Source organism: Hipposideros armiger, unplaced genomic scaffold (genome assembly GCF_001890085.2).
Source record: "Hipposideros armiger isolate ML-2016 unplaced genomic scaffold, ASM189008v1 scaffold_31, whole genome shotgun sequence".
Taxonomy (NCBI): domain Eukaryota; kingdom Metazoa; phylum Chordata; class Mammalia; order Chiroptera; family Hipposideridae; genus Hipposideros; species Hipposideros armiger.
Window position 1 is genome coordinate 2,107,391 of NW_017731381.1, and position 26,712 is coordinate 2,134,102.

Below are 26,712 nucleotides of genomic sequence, written 5' to 3' on the forward strand. Positions count from 1 at the left end.
CTTTCAATATCCTGGGCCTTCATCCTTTTTAAAATTGTGAGAGTAATATGTGTATTTGATAGAAACATTTGAATGTTTTTCTGACTATAAATATACGTATGCATGTATATGCATGTATGTATATGTATTTACTATAATAAGCATCATATCTATTATATGGATTTTCCCATGCCCTTAAAAATCCTTAGCAGCCATGTTTTTCATAGCCGCATAATTTTCCACAATAATATCACACTTTAAAACCAATCTATCAATTGTTGGGCACGTCAGATTTTTCACTTGTTTTCCTATTATAGCTAACACTGTGAAGAGTGTCCTTATATATGTTATTGTCCACAGATATAATTAGCCACAGGGTTTCCTCCCAGAGGGTTTGAGAAGTATGATCATTTTTCAGCCTTCTGATAACATGCTGCCAAGTTGCTTTCTAGGACAGCTGGCAGCGTCTCTCTTCTGGGCACACAGCCATCGAGGAGAGAAGGCACCACTGGCTCCCCTTCTGGAGGGTGGGTGTCAATGGTACGTGCCTGGGGCGGATGTTTTTGGTCTGTCTGTCCAGCCTGACCATTTCCGAATGACACCTGCTTCCTCTCCCACTCGTGTCTCTCCCGCTCCCCCTCCACCCCCATAGCTGAACTTGTCACCTCTTTCCTTCCCAAAGGAACATTCTTAAGACCTCCGGAGGCTCTCCAGCCCTACGCCTATGTGACTTCTTTGCTGGCAAAGAAGAGGTTTGAAGCTCGCCCCTCTCCTTCGGTGAAGGGCAAGGGCCAGGTAGAGGACAAGGAGGGCACTGACCTTGAGTCGCAATGTAGTGCCGAGGTCGGTGGTAACCCTGGATAACAGAGAAAAGCACAGTGAGAGCTTGCAAACAGTGCAATATCAGTAATGATGCTTTCCAAGACACGATGTCCTCATGGGCAAAATAAGAATAGCATTGGACGTTTCCCAGAGAAGTGGCAAAGATTAAATAAGATAATGCATATAAAGTGCTTAGTAAATCACTAAATGCCAGCTATTACTATGTAACTATAGTTGCAAGGGGCCCGCACAAGCTTGCCTTTGAGACAGTGGCCTGGGAGCAAAATTGGGTGGGTATCACTCACGCCCGTGCACCCAGAAAGAGGTAGAGAAGGAATTTTCGGGTTTCAGTGGGATGTCAACCACCAAAAAGTCTTTCCTGAGCCGTGATGGTATTGAGAACACTGCGCCAGGCCCTGTAGGGCACCCGAGAGAAGAAAATAATTGCATTGTTGGCTGCTTGCATTAGTGACAATTGGAAAACGAAAATTGGGACGGATGCTATACTGCCTCTCTGTGCGATGTGGGTGGGCTTGGCATTGAAGTCTCGTTCATCGGGGAGGGACCCTGTAGGTGTGACCTAAAGACTGATAAAGCCACTTTCTGATTCAGAGAATCCGCCTGTTTCTGGTTTCCGGGTACCTTTCAGAAGGCTCCAACAGGCCCTGCCTGGCTCTGGTGTGGGCTCACTCTGTTGCTCCTCAATCCTCATCACTGGGGAAGAGGTTGAAGACAACTTTCTCTTCTGCCTGGGCAGGGCATACATGGAGGGTCCTCTTTCTTGTTACAGAGAGGAAGTGTATCACATTGGGAAGGAGTTCACGTTTTGGAGACAGATCTCCATCCATATCGTACATAACATTGAACGTAACTAGCATTTATTGAATAAATGAATGGATGGATGGTTAAATTAATTAAAAAAACCAAAAAACCAAACAAACACGGATGCCAATTATGGAGCCTGTTGGTGGAGAGGTTCTTGACAGCCCTGAAATCCACTTTCCTCTGTGGTTAACCATCTCAGGAAGAAATAAGTCCTAGAGTTTGACAAATGCCTGTTTTTTGCCGTGAAGCATTGGTCATCAGGCTTTCTGCCCTGTTGCGGGGCACTAGCTGCCTCGGGGCTCCCTTCTTCAGGAACTAGGCCGGAAGTGCCATCTCTGTGGTTCATGGTGAAATAGACATGGCAACTCTGAAGTTCCGGTTCTGATTCAGAGCCTAGGTTCCGAGTCCCCTGTGCATTTCTTACCTCAGTCTTCCACTTGCTCCATCAATATTTTGTGAACACCTTCTCATTACTGTGCATACTCTAGTCATGCGTGGGTTGACTCTCGGTACCCACCCAAGGCCAATATCACGACCAGAACTGGCCTTTTTGCTGTTAAATAGGGGATAACAGGGTTGACATGATAGCATTGCTGAGACATGGGCGGTAGGAAGGAAGGCGAGTGATCCGAAGAGCTATCTGCTCCTCCAGGTCAGGGTGGACAGGCTTTCCCAGGCTCCCAGGAAGAATTAGACTCGGGGAGCTTTCTTGAGTAGGTTTGGGAACAGAAAACAGAACCTCGAGTGTGGAAAGAGGCAGTCTCCTCAGTCCACGCTCCTCTGTCACTCTGTTATCTCATCGTCACTCTCCCAGTGCTCGCCCTCCCTGACCCGGGCCATGGCACCAGCCTCTTGCCGGTCCCCTGCCTCCAGTCTGGTCCCAGAGCCCATGTCCTTCCTACCAGAGTGAACTTCCCAGCGCACATCTGATTGTTATTTACCCACAGAAAAGCTGGCAGTGGCTCCCCATTGCTGGCATAGTAATGTCCAAATGCCATAGCGGGGCTGGTCACCCCTCTCCACTCTCATCTCCATCCCTGCCCACAAGCACATGTACCCTATGTCCCAGCCTCCCACAGTGCACTTCAAACGAGAACCCCTTCCTGCTGAGCGGCCCTGCAGGGCTTTCTACATGCCCAGTGAACACACTTACAACATGAGCTACCCTAAGTGTTTTGTGCTTTTCTCCTTCCGGGCCATGGGACAGGTCTCCCAGAGCTGGGTGCAGCTTTTAGCAAAGGCTGGTTGGTGGCGCTGAGGCATGAATATACGTCTTTGAGGTGAGATTGGGGCACCTCCTTAACACACGGGTTAGAAGACCAGAGATCATCTGGAGGAACTGATTTGGAAGTTTCTAGCATGCTTGGAAGTCGATGGGATGAAACTCTGAGCAAGAAAGTCACATTTCAATGGTGGGGTTAGAGGACTTGGGTTCACCATTTTGTTCATTCGTTTGTTCGCTCAGTCATTTACTATCTGGTCAACAGATATACACTGAGCACTTCCTTCTGTGCACAAGGCACTGGAAATACAAAAGTGACCCAGATGGGTGTGGGCTCTGCTTCTGAGCAGCTGATAGACATCAACAGACTGGGATAAGGGAAGACGGGGGCTCTGTGGAGCTCCCATGGGGAGCCGGCTCTGCCCAGGAGGCCAGAGAAGTGTTCTCTGAGGTTGTGGTGGCTGAGTTGGTCTAGTAAGCTGGGCGTGGGCATCTCGACATCCCTGTTATTCCCATTTCATCCCTTCAGCAATAGTCTCACTTTCACTGCCGCCATTCCCCCATGGCTCACTGGCTGTCTTGCTTTTCTTTAGAAACAGCAATTGTGTTTCTACCTAGAGGCCTTAGCACTGGCCATTCCCGGTGCCTGCTGGGTCCGTCCCCAGATCACCGAGTGGTTGGCGCTCTCTCTCCATCCAGGCTTCTGCTCTGCCGTCAGTCACCTCTCCAGAGAGCCCTACCCTGACCACCTGTCAGCCTCTTTCTGCTTTCTCCGGCTTACTTTTTTCAGTGCACTGACACCAAATGGCACAACGTTCTTTGCTTATTGGCATATGCTTACTGTCTGTTTCTCCAGCTGCATGAGGGCTCCAACAGGCAGCGCTGTGCCCAGAGAAGTCTGCCTGGGCCAGCAGCCTTGATCAATACATATCGAGCACGTGCACGCATATACTGCACGCCTATCCCCATGCTGCGTCTGCGTCCAGAGACCCCCTCTAGCCTCCAAGAACCCATACAGTCTCTACAGAGAAAACATTCGAACCATGAACGACACTCCTCCTCAGCCGTGGTGAGAAAAGGAAACGAACTGCTCCGTTGGGGCTCCTCTGGGGATGCGCCAGGAGCTTGGACAGAAAACTTCCTAACCTTAAAAGAACTCTGAGTTCATTTAAGTCCCACCTATCCAGCACACAGATCGACTGCCAGCCAGCACCGGGCCTGCCTCCATCTGTCTGTGAGCAATGGGAAAGAGGTTTGCATCCAAAACGCATTTATCTCACTCGGCACTCATGCATCTGTTATTTACTGGGGACCCAGATACGATATTTATTTTCAGGCTGGTAATTTATAACAGATTCAAGTGGCCAATACATCCTCGGGTGTGCAGACAAACCTGCCAGCGGGGTGGTTCAGATGGTGGCGGAACCACGACCTCTGGAGGCACAGACAGGGCTGGCCCCATCCAGCTCACTATCCACATGGAGTCGTTTTTAATGAGTCGTCGAAGTCCAACTGTGGACAAATGATCCTACTGCTGGCAGGGAGTTCTTTACAGAGCTGGGAGGATTTCAGCTGGGGTAGAGACCAGGACAAAGAGGTGAGGACCAGAGAGCTGTCCAGCCTATGGACTTGCCAGGAATCCCCAGAGAAACTCCAGGAACTCTTACTTTGCTGGAGTAGATAATAGGTGATTCTCCTACCCTCCACCCCGTGTTGGTAACTCTGTGCTGGAAGGCGCTTGCACTTGGTGTAGTCACTGTCCCTCCATGTCCCCGCTGTTCCCTTCCATGCTCTGCTCTGTGCCGTGGGAGGCTGACCTGTATGGATCACACCATCGACTTCCGGCTTCTGGTTGGCTTTGGTCCATGGGGAACAGAAGCGGGAGCTCAGAGGTCTTGAGGAGCTCGGGAGTGTATGTTCTTTTATGTCCCTTGCTATCAGGTCACTGTGGGTTGGCCTTGACACGCTATCAAAGGCTACAGCTCCTATCAGGGGGCTCTCTCTTCCCTCTCTAAGGGAGCTCCCTGCTGTTGCTAGCCTGGGGACACTGCACCCCATCCTGTTGGTTTCCCTTAATCTGTTCCCACCCTTTTTAACCTCTCCTGGGTTACTCCCTTTGAGTGAGCCTGTTTCCCAGTGAGACCCGGACAGAGACTTTACATCAGTTATCAAGTGCTTGTGGGGTGGCGTTCTTATCCCATTTTACAGATATCAGAATGAGTAAATAATTTACCCAAGATCATAAAGCCAGTAAGCCGAAATGCCTGATTCAACAGGGCCTACAAGGACTGAATTCATGACTTTGGTCTTGTGAGCCCTTAACTCTAACCACTGAGATCCAGCACAGAGCCCAGCATCACACACTAAGGCAGTATCAGGAAGAGGCTGTTTGGCCCCTTGGCATAATCTACCCCTCAAAGAGAGAAGGAGAAGGTTGTGGTGTGTCCTAGGTGGGCAGAGAACTGGATTCTAGCTATGTGACCTTGAGCAAGGCACTTAACCTTGACCTCTGGTTTCTTTCCCTACTGGCTTGCAGGATGCATTGTAATGATAGAACCTGGTAGGAAGGGGAGGCATAATTAGTATTGACATTGCAGAGACTCACTTGCATTTACAGCAATTTCATTTGTTGCCTATAAAATACCATCTGACTGCAGTCAGATGCTCGCTCACCTTTGGGTTGAGTGTCTATCTAGAAAAATGATTTTTGCTGGAGGTTGTCAGATGCCAAATGCCAGATATGGCAAGTTGGGCCAGCAGGCCCCACAAGGGCCATGGCCCCAGGGCTGACACGCCCACTCAGTTGTAGACAAGGCCAAGGGAAAATGGAAGAAACCAATTCAACCTGGTTCGGTACGTGCTGACCCAGTCCCCACCGTGTGCTGGGTGCATGGCAGTGTCTGGAAGTGGGTGGGGAGGGGCAGGAGGAAGCACCCTGGACTAGGAGTTTCTCGGGTCTGGTTTGTCTCCTGGTTCTGCTGCTGACCAGTTGTATGGCCTGAGACCAGCTTTGCAATCTCTTCAAATTTCAGCTTCTTTATCTGGAAAATGAGGTGACTGCCTACCTTGGAGGGGCCATTGAGAGGTCTGGATAAATGGACTCATTTCAAACCAGCCATCGTAGGGCTCAAGAGTGACTCCCTTAGAACCACTGGCGGTTGTCATTGTTTTATTATTATTATTATTATTAAAGCCAGCAGAGCATGGTGGGGGAGGCACCCCTGATTCAGACCCCTGATCCTTCCTCCCTCACCTCCTAACAGTGTGATCCTGGATAAGTTATATAAGCCTCAGCTTACTCAGCTGGAAATGGGTAGTAACAGCACTTACTGTGTGAGGTTGGGATACTAGTTAAGGTAATGTTGGTACCTGAGAGGGGGTCACTAATTCTTAGGTTACTATCAACACTGCTTACATGGCTGACTTGTGTTCATTGGCTAAGACAGCACTGTGTCACCTCCTCCAGGAAGCCTTCACAGACCACCTCAACCCATCTTTTTTTTTTTTCTTTTAAAGATTTTATTGGGGAATTGGGGAAAGGGAACAGCCAAGTTGTTGTTCTTCAATCTTAGTTGTGGAGGGCGCCAGTCGCCATCTGTCGTCCCATTGGCAGCTCGTGGCCTCTAAGCTCAAGGTGCTGTGTTCAATCTTAGTTGTGGGCGGGCATAGCCATCATCCCATGCGGGAGTTGAACCAGCAGCCTTGTTGTTAAGAGTACATGCTCTATCCACTGAGCCATCTGGGCAGCATCTCAGCTCAAGGTGCCGAGTTCAGTCTTAGTTGCAGGTGGGCGTAGCCCACCATTGAACAGGCAATCTTGTTGTTACACCAGCTGAGCCATCCTGCCACCTGTTGGCAGCTCAGCAACAGCTCAGGTCAGGCGCAGCGTCACTGGCCCATGTGGGAATCGAACCGGTGGCCCTGTTGCTCAGAGCTCACGCTCTTAAGGCAACTCTTAACCAACTGAGCCACTCGGCCGGCCCTCAACCCCATCTTGAGGCTTTGATTTTCCCTTCCCTCCTAGGCCCTGCTCTGTGAGGGTCTCCTTACTAATCTGACTCCCTCACTAGACTTGAGCCCCTTGTAAAGTCTGTATTTCCAGTACACTATGGAAGATCCACTCAGTGTTTGTGAAATGAATACTGTTGCATGAGGGAAAGGCTGAAGGTGTGATGGGTGAATGCTCAGAGTGCTTTCTCCAGGCTGGAGACAGGCTGTTCAGAACGGTCCGTCTCCTTGTGAATGTGCCTGACGGGCGAGGGGGCAGAGACTGTGCCTATCTCAACTGAACCTGAAGGTCCAGCCTGCTTCTGACCACATGAAGGCCCTTTGATAGCCAGGGTCCAGGTGAGGAACTAGAAACTGCTCTATGTGTTTCAGACAGAGGGAATTCAGTATAGGGAGTTGGTTATCCAGGTGATAGAGGAGCTGAAATGCCAAACCAGGACCAGCAGGGCAACCCAGAAATCCGCAACAGCAGGAGGCTGCAACCAACCCTAGAACTAGCGGATAATGAGAAACACAGAAGCTGCCAGAGCCCAGGAGCTGGGGCCGCCAGGCAGGGGCTAGAACTCTGGTGGGCCTGCTTGACGGAAGCTGGAGGCAGCCACGGCTGGGGCGGCCGCCCAAGGAAGCGAGAGAGCACGAGAAATACGCTGGCTTCTCTCTTCCATTCACCTTCCAGTCTCCCATTAGCACCTCACTTGAAGGGGTCAGCTTGCTGTCCTTCCTGTACCACACACACACACACTCACATGGAGACACACACTCTCACACTCAGACACACACACACACACACACACACACACACACACACACACATGCTCACATAGAGACATGCACACTCACATATGCACAGGTACACACACTCACACTCACAGTGAAACACACAGACACACTCATACACTCACACACAGACACACACACACTCATATCAGCAATACAAAGCAGAACGGAGAAGGACAAGGAATAGATCTGAGAGCAAACAGGCAAATAACCAACCCACGGCTTAATAAATGTTGGTTGAATGGACGAATCATCTGGTTCAGCCTAGATTATGGGGAATTCAAGAGTACGCCACTGCACTTTACAGTTTGTCTGTAAACACATTAAGGAGTCAGAGAAACCAGTGGATCTCTGGGCCACTGCTCAAGGTCCCTGGGCTCCTAGCTGAGGTCCTGAGAAGCCTGGTTTGAATCAGTCCATCTGGCCCCAGGGGCCATGCCCCCCCTTTGCAAACTTTCCCCTGTCCATGGGCACCCAGCGTGGTTCCTGCTGTGAACAGCCCCTTCCTCGGCAGTGTCTGGAACACCGAAGCGTCATCCCCTTTCCTAGTTGGGTGTCCTAATCCCAGACTCTTCCCTCTCGCCTCTCTTATCCCTGCTGATACATAAATCATCCCAAAGCTCAGCTCTGAACTGGTCACCTCCTTAATCAAAACCATTCAATCGCTTTTTCTTGCTTACAGGATACAGTCTGGCTTCCTATGTTTGGTCATCCACCACCAGCGATCCAGCTCCAACCTCATTTTCCACTATTTCCGTTATGGAGTCAAACTGACCTGTCACATATCTTTGCTTCCAGCTGCTACATCTCGGCTGTGCTGTTCTCTCTAACCAGAGGCCCATTTTCTCCCTCTTTGATTTTAAATTCTACCTGGGCTTGAAGCTTTGGTTCATATCACATTTTTGCATTCCCAATGGAAGAAGCAATTTCCTCCCTCATCTCTGAACCCCTGTAGCATTTTATCTGAACTAATGACACTCACCACTTTCTAGCTGGCCCTGGAATTACGCATGTGCACAGCTTATCTTCCTGCTAAGGTGTTAGAGGGTAGGTAGGACCATGGCATGTTTAGCGTTATGGTTCCCATAGCATCCAACACACAGTAGGCACTTTACAATTTTTGTTGCCTACCTAAATGGCTGTACCTTCAAATGAACGAATGGATGGATAAACAGATCCATGCACAGATGAATTAGTGGGTGAATAAACAAGGCTGGCGTTTGTCCTGGGTCCCCTGCAGAGCAGGCTACTCCAGCCAGCCTGAAAGAGGACGTGGCTTTAACTGCATGATTAACTGGGATTACACTAATTATACAAATCAGAAAGGAGCCAGATGGCTCTGCATGTGTTCTGGGGAAGGCCACCCTCTGGGGGAAAGGCTGGGGGACAGCCACAGATCATGAGCTGACCCCAGATCCCGGTTCCCCAGCCCCAGGAAGACCCTCACATCAATATAGTTGGCGTTGATGTAGTCAGAGTGGGGGTCTCCGTCCAGCACCAGCAACCTCACTCGGGAATGGTCATCTGCAGAGAGAACAGAAAACAAGGGGATGGGTGACGACAGGCCTTTTGGGGAGGCGCCAGCCCTGCCCTTCTTTAGAATGACCATTTATTACAATAATTACTGCACACCAGGCACCATGATACTTCAGTACACACTCTCATCTTAACGCCAGCACCACCCCACCACTTATCCCCATTTACAGATGAGGAAGTAGAGGCTCAGGGAGATTGCTATGCCTTAAAAAGGACCTGTATATACTTTTTCTCTTTTTGCCACCTGCCCCCTGATTCTGACTTTGTCATCACCTACCTGGGTGAATCACCTGCTTCTTTACATCTTAATGGTTTTGTCATTACAATGGGAATGGAAATACTTTCTCTGTAGGACAACGCAAGACAGACTATATGAAAACACTCGGGAAGCGAGATTTGTTGAATTGGGATTAATATGCTCTATTTTCGTGCCTACTTGAAAACGGCAAATTTACCTATTTTCCACATGGGCACAAATTGCTTTTCTTTTGCTTCTTGGAGTATTGTCTCAAATAGATTGTCGGCCACATACTGTTATCAATGCTATCCTTCAAGCGAAGCTGACTAAATCATTACAAAAGAGGTCATCAATAACTAAAAATCGTGTTACAGAGAATACCATTTCAAACACAATCTAGGCATAAACAAGATTTGCAGGCTCGGTCGATGGCACGCTTACTTCAAATAACACCACATAAAAACTATGTAAAAAAAAAGAAACTAGCGCAGCAGAACAATCAGGCTAATCCTTTACAATTAATTAACACGAGCTCTGTCCAACACACGTATAGACAGATGCAAAGAGAACACCCCGCTGGGTTTGGTTGGGAGGCGGGGCTTGGCTCCCTGTCCAGGTCATTTTACACATATCACTGCATGTCATTGCATCTACCGACCAGCCCACCTTTCTCTAGGGCAGGGCTGGGGCTCCAAGCAAGTGGCCTGAAGAGCTCTGAGCATCCCCGAGGGTCCCCAGGGGTCAAGGAGCTTGGGTCAGCTTAGTCGATTAGACTTATGCAGCACTTTGCACTTTATATGCACATTTCCTACTAGTAACTGGAAGCCCCTGAGAACAGGGACACTAACTGCTGTGTCCCCTGTTCTACCCTCTGCACCTCCATACGTGGCAGGTACTCACAGGTACTCAGTGATCCTATGAATGGATTGCCTCCTTGGACTGTCACAGTGATTCTGTGAGACAAGCAGCCTGGGTGCTGTTAACCCTTGTTACCAATGAGGAAACTGAGGTTCCAAAGGACTGACTGGCCACATGACCAGTGAATGGGAGAGCTTGGAAGAGTGAGGTGTTCTTAGCTCTTGGTTCAGGCACTTGGGCTTCCAAAGAGCAGTCTAAGCAGGTATCAGAAAAACATTTCAAGCGTCCACAGCAGAAGGAATTAACAGAGAAGCAGGTACCTGGGTGATGGAAGAGCTGAGAAGCCAAACAGAGACGGTGAAGTAACTCAGAGGTAAGGACCAGCAAGGGGACCCGGCCTCCCAGGGTTGGGGGGATAGAGGGAGGCGGCGGGATTCTAGAGCTCAGGGGCTGGGGCTACTGTGGGAACTGGAGCTGCAGTGAGCCTCTTTGGTGGGAACTGGAAAAAAGGAGGAGCCACCTGGCTGCCAAAGAAGGAACCTGTGATTGGGACCGAGGAGGAGAAATAGCTCCGCCTCTTCCTTTCTCCTGCCCTCCAATCTCCCATCGGTGCATGTCATTGGCCAAACTCAGCCAGAAGCCAGCTGATGAAAGACTAAGACATGCAACCTACAGGGCTCAGTCCCCTGTGAGAGAAAGTTGAGCAGGAGAAGAAGGAATGGGTCTCAGGATGGACAATCATGTCCAGGAGTGGACAGGATATCACCCCATATCCATTAATTAATTAATTCAAAAATTATTCATTCAGCATCCGCCATGTGCCAGGCACTGTGCTAGACCCTGAGATACACTGGATGACACTTTTTAAACTCATCATAGGGAAGAGTTTCAGTAGAAGCAACTCGAGAGAGTAGGTGGGTCATCTAAGTCACCCCTTTTGGGTGGGTGGGGAAATGGGGTGTGAAGTGGGGGAGTAGTCTGATCTCCTTTATGGAGTTCACGGTAGGTACCAGAGACTTTACATACATTATCTTACTCCATCGTTGATTCCCCCAAATAACTCTATAAATTATTATAATAATACCATAATAATGTGTTATTGTTATTATTATTTCCATTTCACAGATGAAGAAACTGGGGCTCAGAGAGGTTAAGCAAGTTTCCCATGTTACATGGCCTGTAATTACAGGACTGGGATTTTAGCTCAGCTCTGTCTGACCATGAATCCCTGTTCCATCCACACAATGTGCTGTCCTTGGACCCTGAGAGCCTCAAAGGTATTACTCCTGGTGTCGGTGCAAATGGCTGGTCCCCAGCTCATGCAGTGTGACAGCTCCAGAGAGTGGGACTTTCTGGGGGACATCCCATCCAGCAGGAGTTCAGACAAGGCCCACTCTGAGCTCAGGCCTTGTCACTATAAGCCTTCAAAAAGTGAAAATGCATATTGTGTTTTCACGCATTGGTCTCACTAATGACTTATCGATTCAAAAATCTCCTTTATTTATTGAGTTATGCCTGCTCCCGGGTCTACAGCACTGGGAACAGAGATTCTGGTTTAAAATGTTGCAAGGTAATTTTCTTTAATATACAATGGAATTTAAAATCTGAAAGCAAAAATCACCAAAAACAAAACAAAATGAAACAAACATTTCTTTAAGTTAAATATTTTTTAAGAGGAAGGTGCTTCTCATCACCAAAGGAGATGGTGTTTGCCCATATCTCCTCTTCATTCATTTATTAATAACGCATTTACTGAGCACCTACTATGTGTAGGCTTGTTGAAGGGACTAAGAACGTGATATCAAAGTGACACTCACACTTAAGGCGTTTGTCAGTGTTGTGGGGGAGACAGACTGTACATCAAAGTGGAACTCCAAGGTCTAGAAAGTGGAGAAGAGAGGGTTTGGGGAGTGATAAGTGAATGAGGAATTAAAAGTGAGTAAAGCTTGGGCCTCAGTAGGTTAAGAGCTCACTCAAGAGTGCAAGGTCTGAGCAACAGCAGTTCGAGTCCTAGCCCGAGCTGAGCTGCCGGTGAGCTGCCAAGAGGTGGTAGGGTGGCTCAGTTGAAAAAAAAAATTTAAAGAAGTGAGTAAAGCTTGACCAGTGGGCAATGTGGAAGGGTCTTTCCATCAGAGAACATGGCAAGAGTGAAGGCAGAGATCCTGAGAAAACAAGCCCATTGGGTGATCTAAAAAGTTTCCTGTCTTATAAACACGTGTGTGAGGAGATTAGCAATGGCAGAACTGACAGAGGAGGTAGGTGGGACTTAGAATACAGAGGTCCCTCCGTGCCATGTTAAGGCAGCTCGATGCACGTAGCCATGCTGGGCTCTGCAGGGCATCCAAACACAGCCTCTGTGTTCTGAGACTATAAAAGGCTATTTTAGTATGAAATGACCAAGATTCATTCTTACATGAGCTAACCTGTGGCAAGTAGGATACTGGTGATGTGAGATATGGAGCTCAGGGTCAGGTCTGGGTTCAAATCTTAGCTCTCTCACTTGGTAAAGTCAATTGGTCTCTCTTAGCCTTTGGTTCCTTACCAAAACGGTATATAGCTCACAGGCTATTGGGAGGATTAAATGAGGAAACTCAGGCATGGAAAGTGTGAGGACATTAAGAGAATGAAAAGACAAGCCACAGACTGGGAAAATATATTTGCAAAAGACACATCTGATAAAGGATGTGCATCCACAATGTACAAAAATACTCTTAAAACTCAACAATAAGAAAACAAATGACCCGATTTAAAAATGGGCAAAAGACCTGAACAGACACCTTATCAAAAAAAGATATACAGGTGGCAAATAGGCATATAAAAAGTGTTCAACATCATATGTCACCAGGGAAATGCAAATTAAAACAATGAGATACCACCACACACCTTCTAGATTGGCCCAAATCCAGAACACTGAGAGGAGCAAACGCTGGAGAGGATGTGGAGCAACAGAAACACTCATCCATGGCTGGGGGGAAAGCAACATGGTCGAGACACTTTGGAAGACCATTTCTTCCCAAACATACTCTTATCATATGATCCAGAAATTGCTATCTCTGGTATTTACCCAAAGGAGCTGGAAACTTAAGTCCACACAAAAACCTACATGAGAATATTCATAGCAGCTTTATTCACAGTTGCCAAAACCAAGGCGTCTTTCCACAGGTGAATGGACGAACTAGTTGGGGTGCATCCAGACAATGGAATATTATTCAGGGATATCAAGAAATGAGTTGTCAAGCCATGAAAAGGCATGGAGGAAACTTAAGTGCGTACTGCTAAGTGAAACACGCGTCTGCAAAGGCTGCATCGTGCAGTATTCTAACTCCATGGCATTCTGGAAAAGGCAAAACTATGGAGAATGGCAAAGAGATCACTGGTTGCCAAGGACCTGGAGGGAGGGAGGAATAGGTGAAGCATGGAATTTTTAGGGCAGTGAAACCATTCTGTATCATACCGCAAGGGTGGATACACGACATTATACATTTGTATAAAATACCAAAGGACTGTACAGCACGAGGCGTGAACTCTGTAAACGATGGACTTCAGCTAATACTAATGGATCAATATTGGTTCATCAATGATAACAAATGGATCACCCCAAGTCAAGACGTCAATAACAGGAGAATCTGGATGTGGGTGGGAACAGAGACTATGGGAGCTCTCTATACACTCTGCTTCATTTTTTGGTAAATCTAAAACTTTGAAAAAAAATGTTAGGACAGTGCTGGGTACATAGCAGGTGCTTACTACATGAGGAGGTTGCTGGCTGGGTGTGTGGTATTGGCAGAGATGCTTAGAAATGTAGTGCTCCCCATTTGTCCTTCTTCCCAAACATACACCCACCTTTGTGCAAAGGCAGAGCCATGTGTGTGCTCATTAAAGGGCAGAACCCAGCCGGGGGCTTGCCGGAAAGTCATCGCAAAGAGTGTCCTCATGGTTTATTTATTCCTTCTGGGGGATGCTAATATTATTCCGTGTCCCCTTCCTTGTCGAACTTTATGTAATTAGACGGGTAAAAATTGTGTTTATGCACACGCACATGGAGAGGGATGGGGCAGCGGACGACGCGACGTTTATACAAGGTAATTTACAAGCAGCCCAGAACATTCATTATGCTCTATCTACATTTTGCAAGCTTGAAAAACAGCTAAATTGGGACTCCTCGTTTGATATGCAAGACAAGAAGGATTGAGAAGAGTCATATAGAGGAGAAGCAAAGTCCTCCAAGGTGAGGTAGGAGAACCTGACTCCACTTGGCTCTCAGCTGAGCTGAGGCGGGGGGTGGGCTTGGGGAGAGGGGAGGACCCCTGACAGCCTGTAGAGGGGAGACATACTCCAAAGACATGGCGATCCACAGTGCCCCTCAAACACAACAGAAACATCACCCCTCTGCAATCAATCTGCTCCTTGTAGTTTTAGGACTAACACTTGTGGTTGTGTTGGCACATGTTTACCAAACAGCTCTCTGGAGGAAAATGAGGCCCTGACCTGTAACGTCTGCCGATTTCTGTGGTATGAATGCTCACACTCAGACTGATTTCAAGCTACTGACATGGCATCAGCTAGCTCACAAAATTCCGGGAAATTTAGCAATCTGTTCTTGCAAGCTGGTAAGACTCAGCTCCAGGACACCGCTGACAAAGAGAATCAAGTCTTATTAGATCCCACAATGCCTTGCCTGATCTGATGATTTGGGACCCACTTCCCAGTCCAGCCTCATGCCCTGCTCCCCGGGCCCTCCATTCAGTTGCTCATATGCATGATGTCTGCTCTGACCTCAGGGCCTTTGCACGTGTAAAGGAGCACCCCAAACCCTATAAGCCTGGCAAGGTCTCAGTCTTCAGCTCTCAGCTCAGTGTTCCTTCCTCAGGGGGGCTCCTATGATCTCTCTATCCCAGACTCTGATACCAGCTCCCTGTCCTTTTCCTCCGAGCTTGTATAGCAGTTGTTATTTCTGTAATGGATTAACCTGTGACTCCCCTTCATACCCTGTTTAAGGAAGGGGATCTTATTTATTGAATTCCTCTACAGTGTGTGGCACACAGCAGGTGCTCAATCATTATCTGTTCAATAAATAAGTTCATATTTCATCTGAAAGGCTGAGATCCAGAAAGGGGCAGGCCCTTTGCTTACAGCCATCCAGTTGATTTTGGGGAACCTGGCCTGGGACCCAAGGCTTTTTCCCTCTACCCAAGGCTGCCTGGGTCCTGTGCTCCCAATCTTCCTCTCCTCGTAGCGGACTCCTGACGTGACTTGCAGACCCGGCACGTCATGTCTCAAGATTGGCAGCCAATTCTTGCCTTCAGCAGGAGAGAGGTAAGGGATCAGGTGGGCTCTGGAGGCAGACCTGAGGTCTGCTGCTCACTAACCATATCACCTGGGGCCAGTTTCTTACCTTCCCGGGGCCTCAATTTACCCAACTATAACATCAAAGTCATATCTACCTTAGCAGACTGTTGCAAGGGTTAAAAGAGGTAAGATACGAAAGCACCTGGGGGTGTTGTGAGAAATCAACAGAAATGTATTAAATTCGGCTTTATTGTTATTCTAGACCAGTGGTTTTCAAAATAATAGCCCTTTGGCCAATGGCATCGGCAATATCTGGGAACTTGTTAGAAATGCAACTACTTGGGTCCCATCTCAGACCTGCTGAATCATAAACTCCGGGGTGGGGCCCAGCAATCAGTATTTTAACAAGCCCCCCCAGGAGATTCTAACCACCTTCAGTTGTAACGTTCAGACCAGTCTTCAGTTACTTAGCGTAGAGGAGCCTGACTATTCACTTCAATTCATCTTGGGAAAGAGCGAAAGGCCTTACTGGAACTAGGCTCTTAAGACGAGAGATCCATCTTGTGTTAGGTGGGGGGGTGTGGGAGTTCACCTGTGTGGAGAGTGTGAGGTACTATTCTAGAGGCCTTATGGGTGATGCTATGCCATTCGATTCTCCTAGTAACCCCATGAGGTATACATCCTCACCCCGTTTTATGGATGAGTAACTCAAGGCTCCAAGTAGTCTAACAACTCAGGAGGCGCTTCCTTACAGAGTGTGTGTGTGGGGTCCCTATCCCTTCTAGAACCCCAAGACCCATGGCCTCTGCAGCCCTTCCGTGCCAGTTCTGACTCCAACACTGTCCCACTCCTTTGTGTCCGCAGCCCACCCAGAGGAGAAGGCCCGGTTTCCTCTTTTGCACAGCTCCACCTCTTAAAACAAATCACTTCCCACCCTGCACCATCAAAGGTAACCCAACACATCACACTTCTCAAGTCACGTCCATTCACACAGAGAATCACGTCAAACAGGTGGAGCTGGGGAGATGCTATCATGTGGATACGTGATGTTCGTTTTTCCTGTCTTCTGGGCACATGAGGAGGGTAAAGAAAAGGTGTGATTTCTCCGGGAAGAGAGATTCGACTCATTACAATGAATTGTGGAGCCGAAAAAAATCATTTTCTAGAAGAATTGGAAATGTTAATGCCATCATCTTGCATGAGTGGAGATGGAGGAGGCAGGTAATTCTGCCGAGACCGCCCGGATACCTCATTGAAGTGAAAGGTCTGCACATTCAATCTTGATTGAATTACCATTATCAGGAGGGGGTGGGGTGGCTCTGGTACGAGAGGGAAACAGCCCTACATTCTGAGCACCTCCTGGTTCTGGCAATTTCATGCTGGCTGAGGTTGGGCAGCTCCCTTCTGAGATGGGGCCCAAGAGATGGAACCTTTGGGGGAGGAGACGGGCAGAGCGCGGAGAGGAGTTAGGGAGACAGGGGCCCATCTGATGAGTCATTGTTTCATCCTAAGCAGGCTGCCAAGCCCACACCCCACGAAGGGAACTTTCTGAAGAAAGAGAAGAAGGCTTCTTGTCTGCATTCCTCCCAAAGCAGAATCTGAGACAAGGATGTGAGTGCAAGGCGTTGATTGGAGAGGTGATGCCAGGAAACGCCGGGAGAATGGGAAGTGAGATGGAGAGAAGAAGGAACACAAAAAGGGGTGTGTCATCAAGCAAGTTACCAGCGCTGTAGACAGCTGGGCATCATCCTGTTAGGGAACTCGGGGAGATAGTGTAGAACATGCACCTCCAAGTTATTCCGTCTCAGGGGAGAGGGGGCCTGGGCTGCTTCTAGTCATCGGCTGAGGGCTGCTCCTGGGGACACTGAAGTTTCTGTCGGTCCTGGCCTGCCCTGCAAGCAGGCAGAGAAGACTCCGTTGATCTGTGATGAACAAGGGCGCTGGAGACCTCTGCACCAGGATCAGTCTGTAGGCCCAGGCAAAGGCCACCCTTAGAGACTGAAAGAAAAATGGAGGCCAGGAGCTGGGAGCTCTGAACGAGGCACCCATGTTATCACCCCAGAAAGCAGAGAAATCTGCTGTGAGCAAAAGGCTCTGGGTGTGTTTTGAACCCGAGTTCTTCCCTGGAAGTGAGAACAGTCTCACCCCAGTCTGCCATCTGTTCTGAGGTGGGAGGCCTTACCATGTTATCCCCCCAAAAGCACGGATGTGGCTTGGTGCAGAGGGACTCCTGGGAGGGGGGGAGCACATGTTTTACAAATGCACGAGCCCAGAGCTCTGGTCATGGCTGTCCTACAGACGCACTGTGTGATCTTGGGCAGGATTCTAGATCTCCGGACTGTCGCTCCTAGTCTGTGAACTCAACGAGCCCAGACTAAGTCTCAGTTAGGTTTAAAATTCTGCACGCCAGATTCAGAGTCAATATTCATTCATCTTAATTCGCCCTCTTTGCATTGAGGTGAGAAACTGAGGGTCAGAGCGATGAAGTGACCTTGCTGAAAGTCGTGACTGAGGTAAAGGGCAGAGCTGAGACTAGCACCAGGGTCTGCCTGACCCAGGTCCAACACTCCAGTACCCCTGAGCCCAGGGGCTTGTCTTAGATTAGAAGAAAAGAAGCCTCAGAAAATGAACCAGGTCTCTTGTTTGCCCTTCAGTCCCGCCCCCCAGCCTTCTGTACCTAGCTCTCTAATCCAGGGGCTGATCTCGGAGGACAAGATTGGGGGTTCTCAAACGTAAGCACGCATCAACGTCACCCAGAGATAATGGAGAAACACAGATGGCTGGACCCCACTCCCAAAATGTAATTCAATAGGTTTGGGATAAGGCCCAAGAATGAACATTTCTAACAAGCTCCCAGGCGATGCTGGTGCCGCTGTTCCAGGGGCCCCCGCTTTGAGAGCCAGTGGGCGAAGGCTCCAGGTTCCCTTGCCCCTGACGCCGGGTTGGGGTTAGCCAATGGAAAGCGTAGGCAGAGGATTGGACGAAGAGAGGAGACAGCCATCGAGGAACTTTATTCCTTCTGCTCCCTTTGTTGGGGTCACCATGGGCTCCTTGCAACACCACTGAATGTCACACCTCCAATCAGGTCATCTTTCCCTGGGTCCCGGTAACCTCTCCCTACTGAATCCCCTGTGGCTTAAGGGTGGTGGTTAGCCCCAGGGTACCGCACCATTCCTTGTAGTTTTGCCCTACAGCTGGCTCACACTTTTATAAAAAATTTCACTTGACTAAATTCTCCTCAAATCCCCCTATCTGAGGGTGCCATCTGTTTCCTGCTGGGATGGGACCCTGTCTGTCCCAAGACGGGGAGCTGTCTTCTGTAAAATCTTCCACCTCTGAGATCACTTCCTCCCCTCAGTGTAACTTCCTCCTGCAGGTCTAGAAAGCCCCCTCTAGAACTTCCACATGGGGAATGCTTTGGTAGTTTTGAAATTTCCCCTTGTTCACTGCCTGTACCCAGAGCTACTTGAAAGCAAACAACTCTTTGTTCTGTTTCCCCATTTATTTCCTTCCCTCTCACTTCCTTTCCATGTCCAGTCTCTGGAAACCCCACTGTCTCTATTAATAAATTCTAAACATCTGGAAGAAAGGGCTTCTTTGGCCAAGGTTTCTCTTTCATTGTTTCGTTGGCAGGCAGTGCTCTCCCTCCTCCTCCCCCCCTTTCATCTCTTCTGTTCTCCCTGGCCTGGGCCTTTGTCCTCCACTGCAGCCCCTCAGTGCTCTGGGTTCCTTAAGATGCTAATCACAGCTGGTTTTCTTCTTGTGCCGAGAATATTTCTATTTATCAAGCCAGGGCAGACGTCGCCCTGGGAAGGGATACATAGAATGGCAGGCACACTTTCCAGTCCTCGGGGCTGTTTCTCTTTTGCCTTTCTCATTTCAATTCCAGGACTTTTTTTCCCCTCTGTCTTGGTTTCCCCTGTATGTCTTGCACTGCTTTTGAGTCCACTGGTTACCTTGGCACTGACTCAGTACTGAGCACAGACCTGCTTCAGCCCTGATTTGTTGCAGAATTATTGACCCTTAAGTTAGAAAGGAGATTTGGGTTGATTGAAGCCCATCAGGGTGGTGTCATCAGGTGTTAGAATTCCCTCTGCCTCCTATTACAAGGAGTTTGTAATAGGAGGAGAAGGGGGCATCCGTGGGAAAGGGGGCGAGGGAGACAGCCAAGAGAAGGCAGCCCAGGAAGGGTGAGTCTTCACATCCATTGGTACTGTGGGCAACTGCAGCCTCCTCCCCGTGGGAACTCTGTAAAAGGTCATAGAACACGCCCCCCATAGTGGGAGGGGGTGGATCTCTTGCTCATGGGCAGAGCACCCTGGCCCAGCTTTGGAGAAAGTCCTCAGGCAAAGAGACGCAGGTAGGGCAGGATGAGGGTGAACCAAGCGAGGCACCCTGGGCACCCACTTTAAGAAGGCACTCGATCTCAGGGTTGTGCAGGGACAGGGTCAACAGCTGAGAGGGGGGCACCTCTTTCAATGTTGCATGCTGGGTGCCTTGCCCACCCTCTCCTAGTCCTGGCCCTGGAGGCTGGTACCCCCAGCTGGGTGCCTCGCCCACCTTCTCCTAGTCCTGGCCTTTGAGGCTGGTACCCCCAGCTGGTGGTACCACACAGTGAGGCCACAGTGTGTGAGTGGGATGCTGACAGCATCTTCTACAGCCCCAGTGATGGAGTTCCAATACCCTCATCGCTTTTCCTTGTTGTGGCCTGGAATCCTGCCTTCTCAGCGGCAGCTCTCTGAGGGGATGGGATTGTTCTCTTCCTCTCTCCCTCCTGTGTCCCATCTCTCTGCTCTCTTCAGGATCCTCGGCCTTATGGGAAGACATTACTTGGATATTGTTCCAAGTGTCATCTTGGTCCAGCCTTCCTCCATCCATTCCGTTGGGGTGTTCCTCTGTTTTGTTTGCGAAGCCAGAAGGGAGAGACCGACGGCTCAAGCTCTTTGGGGATTTGCAGCGAGTTCGTGCTTTCCAACATTCAGTTCCTATTTACTAAGCACCAACCATATGCCAGGTTCGGGGACATAGAAGGACAAGACAGTCAGGGTCCTGCTGTCACAGAGCAGGTAAGGGAGGTAGGCAGTCAACAGAGAGTCGTGCAAATGCCTCTCAAATCATGATGATGACGAGGGCTAAGGAGAAGACACATTGTGCTCTAGGAGTAAATAATGGGGTCATGACCAAATTCAAAAGGTCAGAAGAATTCCCTGAGGACGTGACGGCTGAGCTAAGGACCTAAAGAAAACATAGAATTAGTAGAGCAGAGAGAGGAGAGAAAGGCATTTTGAAAGATCAGAATGTGCAAAGGCCCTGTGGCATGGATAAGCATGGAAAGCTCAAGGGACTGAAAAAAGGCCAGCGGGGTTTAATTGAGGAGAGCATTATGGACAGGACACAGGGGGAACGAGCCTGGAGAGGCAGCTGAGAGACTTTGGATAAGGAGCGTTCAAGAGGGAAGGGAAGCCATTCGAAGGGCCTACTAGGAAGAGGACCTGATCCAATTCATGTTTTGAGACGGTCCCTCCGGCTTCTGTCAGCGATCAGCTAGGTAGAAAGTGGGGGGGCCAAGATAGCTGGGGAGACACCAGAAAGGAGGCTGGGCAGAGACCAGGTGAGAGCCGATGATTGATAGCTTGGGCAAAGGTGCTGCGAGCAGGAGTGAGCAGTGGGGTCTGGAGAGACGTATAGTGTGGTTTGGCTTCTCACGCTCAGCCCCCACAGGCTTTGGTCTGGATACCTGGCCCTGCCTGGATATCCCTGTCTCTCAGAGAGGCAGGATCTCTTCACTGGGCGCTAGTCATTTCTTTTTTCTTATCTGTACAACAGCTCTAGGAGGAAGATATCATCAGGCCCATTTTACAGACTGAAGACTGAGGCTTAGAGTGATGACGCAAGGTCTCATAGCCTATAATTTTGTGACCTATCTGAATTTACAATCTGATAGGGGCAACAGCAACGTGACTGGATATTTTAGGGAAAGACCCTCGAGCAGAGGATGGTCAGAGCAAGCAGCTACCTGAGCCCAGAATGGGAGCTACCTGCGAATGAGACCTAGTGTCCCAGTGCCCCGCACAGGGCCTGGTTTAGAGAAGGCCCACACACCATCGATCTTAATACACACTTCCTGATTGTCTGAACATCTCTTTCCAACACTTCTCTTGCAAGAAATCTTGCTGTCTGCATTACTCTCTTCCAAGAGACAAATCATAAATGTTTTCTGATTAGTCTACCATTCATAGCTCATTCCTGAATCAGCACAGGAAATGGCTAAGCTGAAACGTCTCTTTCTTTCTTTACAAACTGCCTGTGTATCTTAGGCTTTCTTCCTTTGAGCTTTTCCTTAGGCAATGTCTAGACAGTTAAACAAAACACGGAGCAGTGCTAGAAATAATTTGTTATTCACGATCTTTTTTGTTTTTGTTTTTTGGCTGAACTGGGTTACCCTGAGAGCTGAGACCAAGGAATGCTATTCACCCAATTGCTGAACTGTCCAAAGGTGCAGGTTGGCTACACAGCAGCAGACAAAGCGTGTTGTAGACTCCTATTTAATGAGTTTACAAGGTCAGATAATTAAGCTCGCAAATTCACCCTAGGAAAAGTGCTACGTACCTCACTGCTGAATACCACTACAGTCACCTGTGAAGTACTCCCCTTGGGAAGCTATGTACCGATGCCAATGCCTAGTCCACCCTTCAAAGCAATTCTGGAACTCTTTTTCTGGAATGGCCATCAGAGCTGTCATGGTATTACCCTTGATGTCCTGAATGTCACAAAATGTCTTCCTTTCAATATTTCCTTTCTCTTCCAGTAAAGAAGGTGAATAGGGAGGGAGTTCCAATACAGTTATTTGTTTACTGGCTAAAAAGTCCCTCACAGACAGTGCCATGTGAGCTGGTGCATTGTCGTGATGCAAGAGCCATGAATTGTTGGCAAAAGTTCAGGTTGTCTACTTTTTCATGCAGCCTTTGCAGCACTTCCAAATAGTAAACCTGGTGAACTGTTCATCCAGTTGGTACAAGTTCATAATGAATAATCCCTCTGATATCTAAAAGGTCAGCAACATCATTGCAACAAGTTCGTGAACTTAATTGTCATACCTCATATGTACTCAGCATTTTGCATGAGGTAACTTTGTCCCGTCTGTATCATGTTGCTTTGAAAGCTGTACTCACGAATATTTGGTGGTGACAGTACTCGTGTGTGGCCTGTGTATGGTATTTAGTTATATGGCAGTCTCTCTCGCTCCCTGTCCCCTCAGAACTCAATGTCGTGTGCCCGTCATTGTCACTGACTTTGTTCAGGCCTCATGAACTCTTGCTGGGACCTCTGTAGTAGCCTCCTGACTGGTCCCTCTGCCTCTAGCCTCTCCCAATCTAACCCACCCTCCCAGTCAGCTATCCTTGAGATCTCTCCAAAATGGACATCTGATCATGCTTCCCTCCCCAACCTGGCTTATTCTATGACCCCACATGGGTATGCAGTGAATTCTGGTTAAAACATGGCGGAATGATATATCCACACTGCTTATCAGTGACTCTGAGAAAGTTAACTCTACGGCTAAGACTAGTAATGGTGCCAGGCATTGTGCCAAGGGTTTATGTACCTTTTTGCAACGATTCTATCTTTACTATTTCCATCATTTTAAAGGTGAGGAAAGGGAAGCTTAGAGAGTTTGGGTAACGTGCCCAGGGCCCCACAGCTGGGATAGAAGCCCAGGTAGTTTGACTCCAGAGGGCCCCAACCACTCTGTACCACTGCCCTCATTAAATCACACATCAGGGCTGCTTTCAGGGATGCTCATGCCCATAGCTGAGCCAAAGGCACCATCTTTCCATGTGGCCCCTAGCTCTGCATAAAACACACTTTCCTCCTACAGGTTCAGTGCCACCAAACGCCCATGCCAATGCACGCCCTGAGTGGCAGACTCTCGCCTTACAGCCTCTGCCGCACTAGCAGTGGGGTCTGGCAGAAGTCATGATGCCCTAAACCCTGCCTCTGGTGTGACCAGAGCAGCCTTGGGCTCCTCTGAGCTGGCCGATTCCTAAGCCTTCAGGCTTAGGCCAGAGCTTCTGGGTGCCTCTGAGCATCAGCCCTGCTCGGGACTCTGCCTTCTTAGAATTGCATCATGTTCTTGCCTAGGGTGTTCTCAACCTCTCCCTCAAGGGCTGGACCTTGCCCCCCACCCCAAGTCACTGCCAAGGTGGTACACTGCATTAGAGGGACTGCTGGGAACATGGAAGAGTTCCTTTTTGGTTGGGCTTCCCTCCCGAATTCTTGGGCAGGCAATGCCAGGCAAGACACACACAGCTGTCAGAGGCTTCCCAGCTCTAGTCTGCTTGGAGCCAGCTCCCACCTGCCCCCTGTGCCTGAGATCAGCCGTGCGTTGTCATCCAGGCCAGGCATCGTAGGGAAAATGCTCCTAGCTTGGCACGTCGACCCAAAGTGGGAAGCATCAAGGATGGTTTGATAACCAAGTCTAGGTAAAGAAGAGTAAAAGCTTTGTTTCCTCTTTTCCCCAAAGCCTGGCGTACTTGCAGAAGGGCACCTACAGGATATGATGTTTCCGTATCGGTTCTTGTTGCGGTTTTCGTCCTCTTTGGCTGTGTCCCATGAAGCTGTCTGCCCCTCCGGTAAGGCCTAGAAAGAAAGGACAGAGTGGTAAGAATGGCGTGAGGCAGGTGCTCTATCCAGGTGAAGATGAGCCAGTGGAGGAAATGACGTGCACTGTGATGAGTCACTTAGCACGAAGGGCTAAGTGTTCTTGCCTGGGGAGAACACAGACCCGGCCACTCCGTGGCCCTATCTACTCCTTCATTGGCTCCAATGTTATCGATGTCTTCTGTGTATCATGAGCCCAAATCCGGTCCAATAGGGGAGTCATTGATTCATTCATTCATTTGTTCACTCAGCAGATATTTATTGACTCCCTAATATGTGTCTGGCACTTTTCTAAGGACTTGGGAAACAGAGAAATAAAGTCCACCTTGAACGTCTAAGTCAACTGGGAGATATAGCAAGTGAACAAGAAAGCATATACAATAATTTTAGAGAGTGGAAAATGCTATGAAGAAAAATAAAGCAGGGTAAAGGGACAGTGATAGAGGATGAGAATAATTTCAGATTACACAGGCTGGGAGGGCTTCTCTGAGAAGGTATCATTTAAGCTAATTCCTTAACGATGTGAAACAGCCCCTTATACCAAGAAATGTAGCAAGCACTTTCCAGGCAGAGGAAAGAGGAAATGCAAAGGTGGTGATAAAATGAGCACATTGCAAGGCTGAGGCAGGAGAGAGTAGTTTTAGGAGCATCTAGAGAAGCCAGGAGGTTTCAGATTGGATGAGGTGTTGCGGTCACTGGTAACCCGTTGGGTGTTATTCTAAGTGCGATGGGAAACCATGAGAAGGTTTTGAGCAGGGGAGTCATCTGATCTGATTTATGTTTCGCAGAGCACAGTCTAGCTCATGTGTGGAATACAGGCTCTGGGAGGCCCAGGGAAGTGCTCATTCTACAAATAGAGGGCTTGTCTCTCCTTTTTCTCTTCCTCCTTTCCCCCTCCTCTTCCTCCTCCTCTTGCTCCCCATAAATGACCATCACTCTGCTTCCCTCTTGCCGTCAGCACAGGCCACCTCTAGACTGCAAATGGTTCTTCTTCTGTATGTAACTCTTAGCACTCTGATGCCAGCCCCGGGTTTCATCCTCCCACCCGAGCCAGGTAGGTCCGGCGGCTTCAGGCAACTTACCAGGTCTCTGTGTTCTTAGCTCTCTGCAAGGGTGGGCTGTGCTTGTCTCAGGGGTGGCACTGGACGCCTCAGTGTTTAAGCTGATCATCTAGGGGTAGATTTCTACCTGACACCCTCTGTGATAAAAGCCAGCTGGCCATCCAATTATATCCACCTCAAAATGGTGTGAAGCTAAGAACAGGACACTCTGAATGTTTTCATACTATTTTTTAATTTTAAGTCTGTTGAGTACCTACTATGTGCCAGGATTCAGGTTGCAGTTCGCTTGTGATGGCTGCACATTAGAATCACCTGAGGAAGCTTTAAAGCTCCCAAAGCCATGGCCCTACCCCAGACCAATTAAATCAGGCTCTCTGGGGATGGAACACAGGTGTCAGTAGAGTTTAAAGCTCCCTGGGTCATTCTAATGGGCAGCCATGATTCTTGCAAATAGTGAATTTACCTGGAGAAATACTTTCCCATGAATCTCCTCACTGGTTTCTGTGGCTTCGGTTTTGTCCCCTCCAATCCATTCTCCACTGTAATCATAGAGATCTTTCTAAAATGCGACTAGGAACCAGTTACTCCCCTTGCCATCGTCCTCAGGATAAGTTCCAAAGTCTTTAATATGAGATCCTTAATGGCTTCACCCCACATGCCTCTGCAGCCCCATTTCTGGCCCGTATATTAATATTCCAATGAGAAGGAACTCAATGCAATGCTACAGCCAACTTCAGGTGTTTCAAACTTCTGAGACTGACTTTATACATGCTGCTCCCTCTACCTGAAATTCTCTTCCACCTGCATCTACCTGGTAAACTCCTACATATCTTTCAAAACCCAGTTCAAGCACCTTCTCTTTTGTGAAACCTTTCCCACTCACCAGCCCACCAGCCCAGCTGTATTCCCAGCTAATCAGTCACTTCTTCTATTATTAGATGGACTCTTCCACATCTAATTATTTGAGTCTTGTCTTCCAACTTGGTCATGGGCCACTCTAAGGAATGGGCAGTATCTGATTTATGTCTGTACCCCCAGAACTCAATACTGGCTTTGTACTTCTGATGTGCTTGAACCACCCCTTTTGAATAAATGAGTAGATGGATAGATGGATGAAAAAATTCATCCATGAGGTGGCTTCTGTATATACAGAAGGGTGAAATCCTGGAATTAAAATGCCAAAGGTTAAAGACAAAGTTTCTTAAAAGCAGCAAAAGAAAAGCAGTTAGTTAACTACAAGGGAGTGCTCATAAGACTGTCAGCTGATTTCTCAACAGAAACTTTGCAGGCCTGAAGGGATTGGCATGAAATACGCAAAGTGATGAAATGCAAGGACCTACAACCAAGACTACTCTACCCAGCAAAGCTATCATTTAGAATCAAAGGACAGATACAGACCTTCCCAGACAAGAAAAAGCTAAAGGAGTTCATCACCACCA

General features: G+C 48.6%; 1 protein-coding gene across 1 annotated transcript in view; it reads right to left on the reverse strand.

Annotated features, from left to right (window-relative positions):
* Positions 1-26,712, reverse strand: part of PTPRT (protein tyrosine phosphatase receptor type T) — a 1,070,914-nt gene that overhangs the window by 52,481 nt on the left and 991,721 nt on the right. Inside the window, exons 18-21 of the mRNA XM_019636904.1 lie at positions 24,104-24,191; positions 9,081-9,157; positions 799-835; positions 486-499 (exon numbers count right to left, since the gene is read on the reverse strand). Coding sequence (XP_019492449.1) covers positions 486-499; positions 799-835; positions 9,081-9,157; positions 24,104-24,191 — 216 coding nt within the window. The remainder of the gene's footprint in view (positions 1-485; positions 500-798; positions 836-9,080; positions 9,158-24,103; positions 24,192-26,712) is intronic.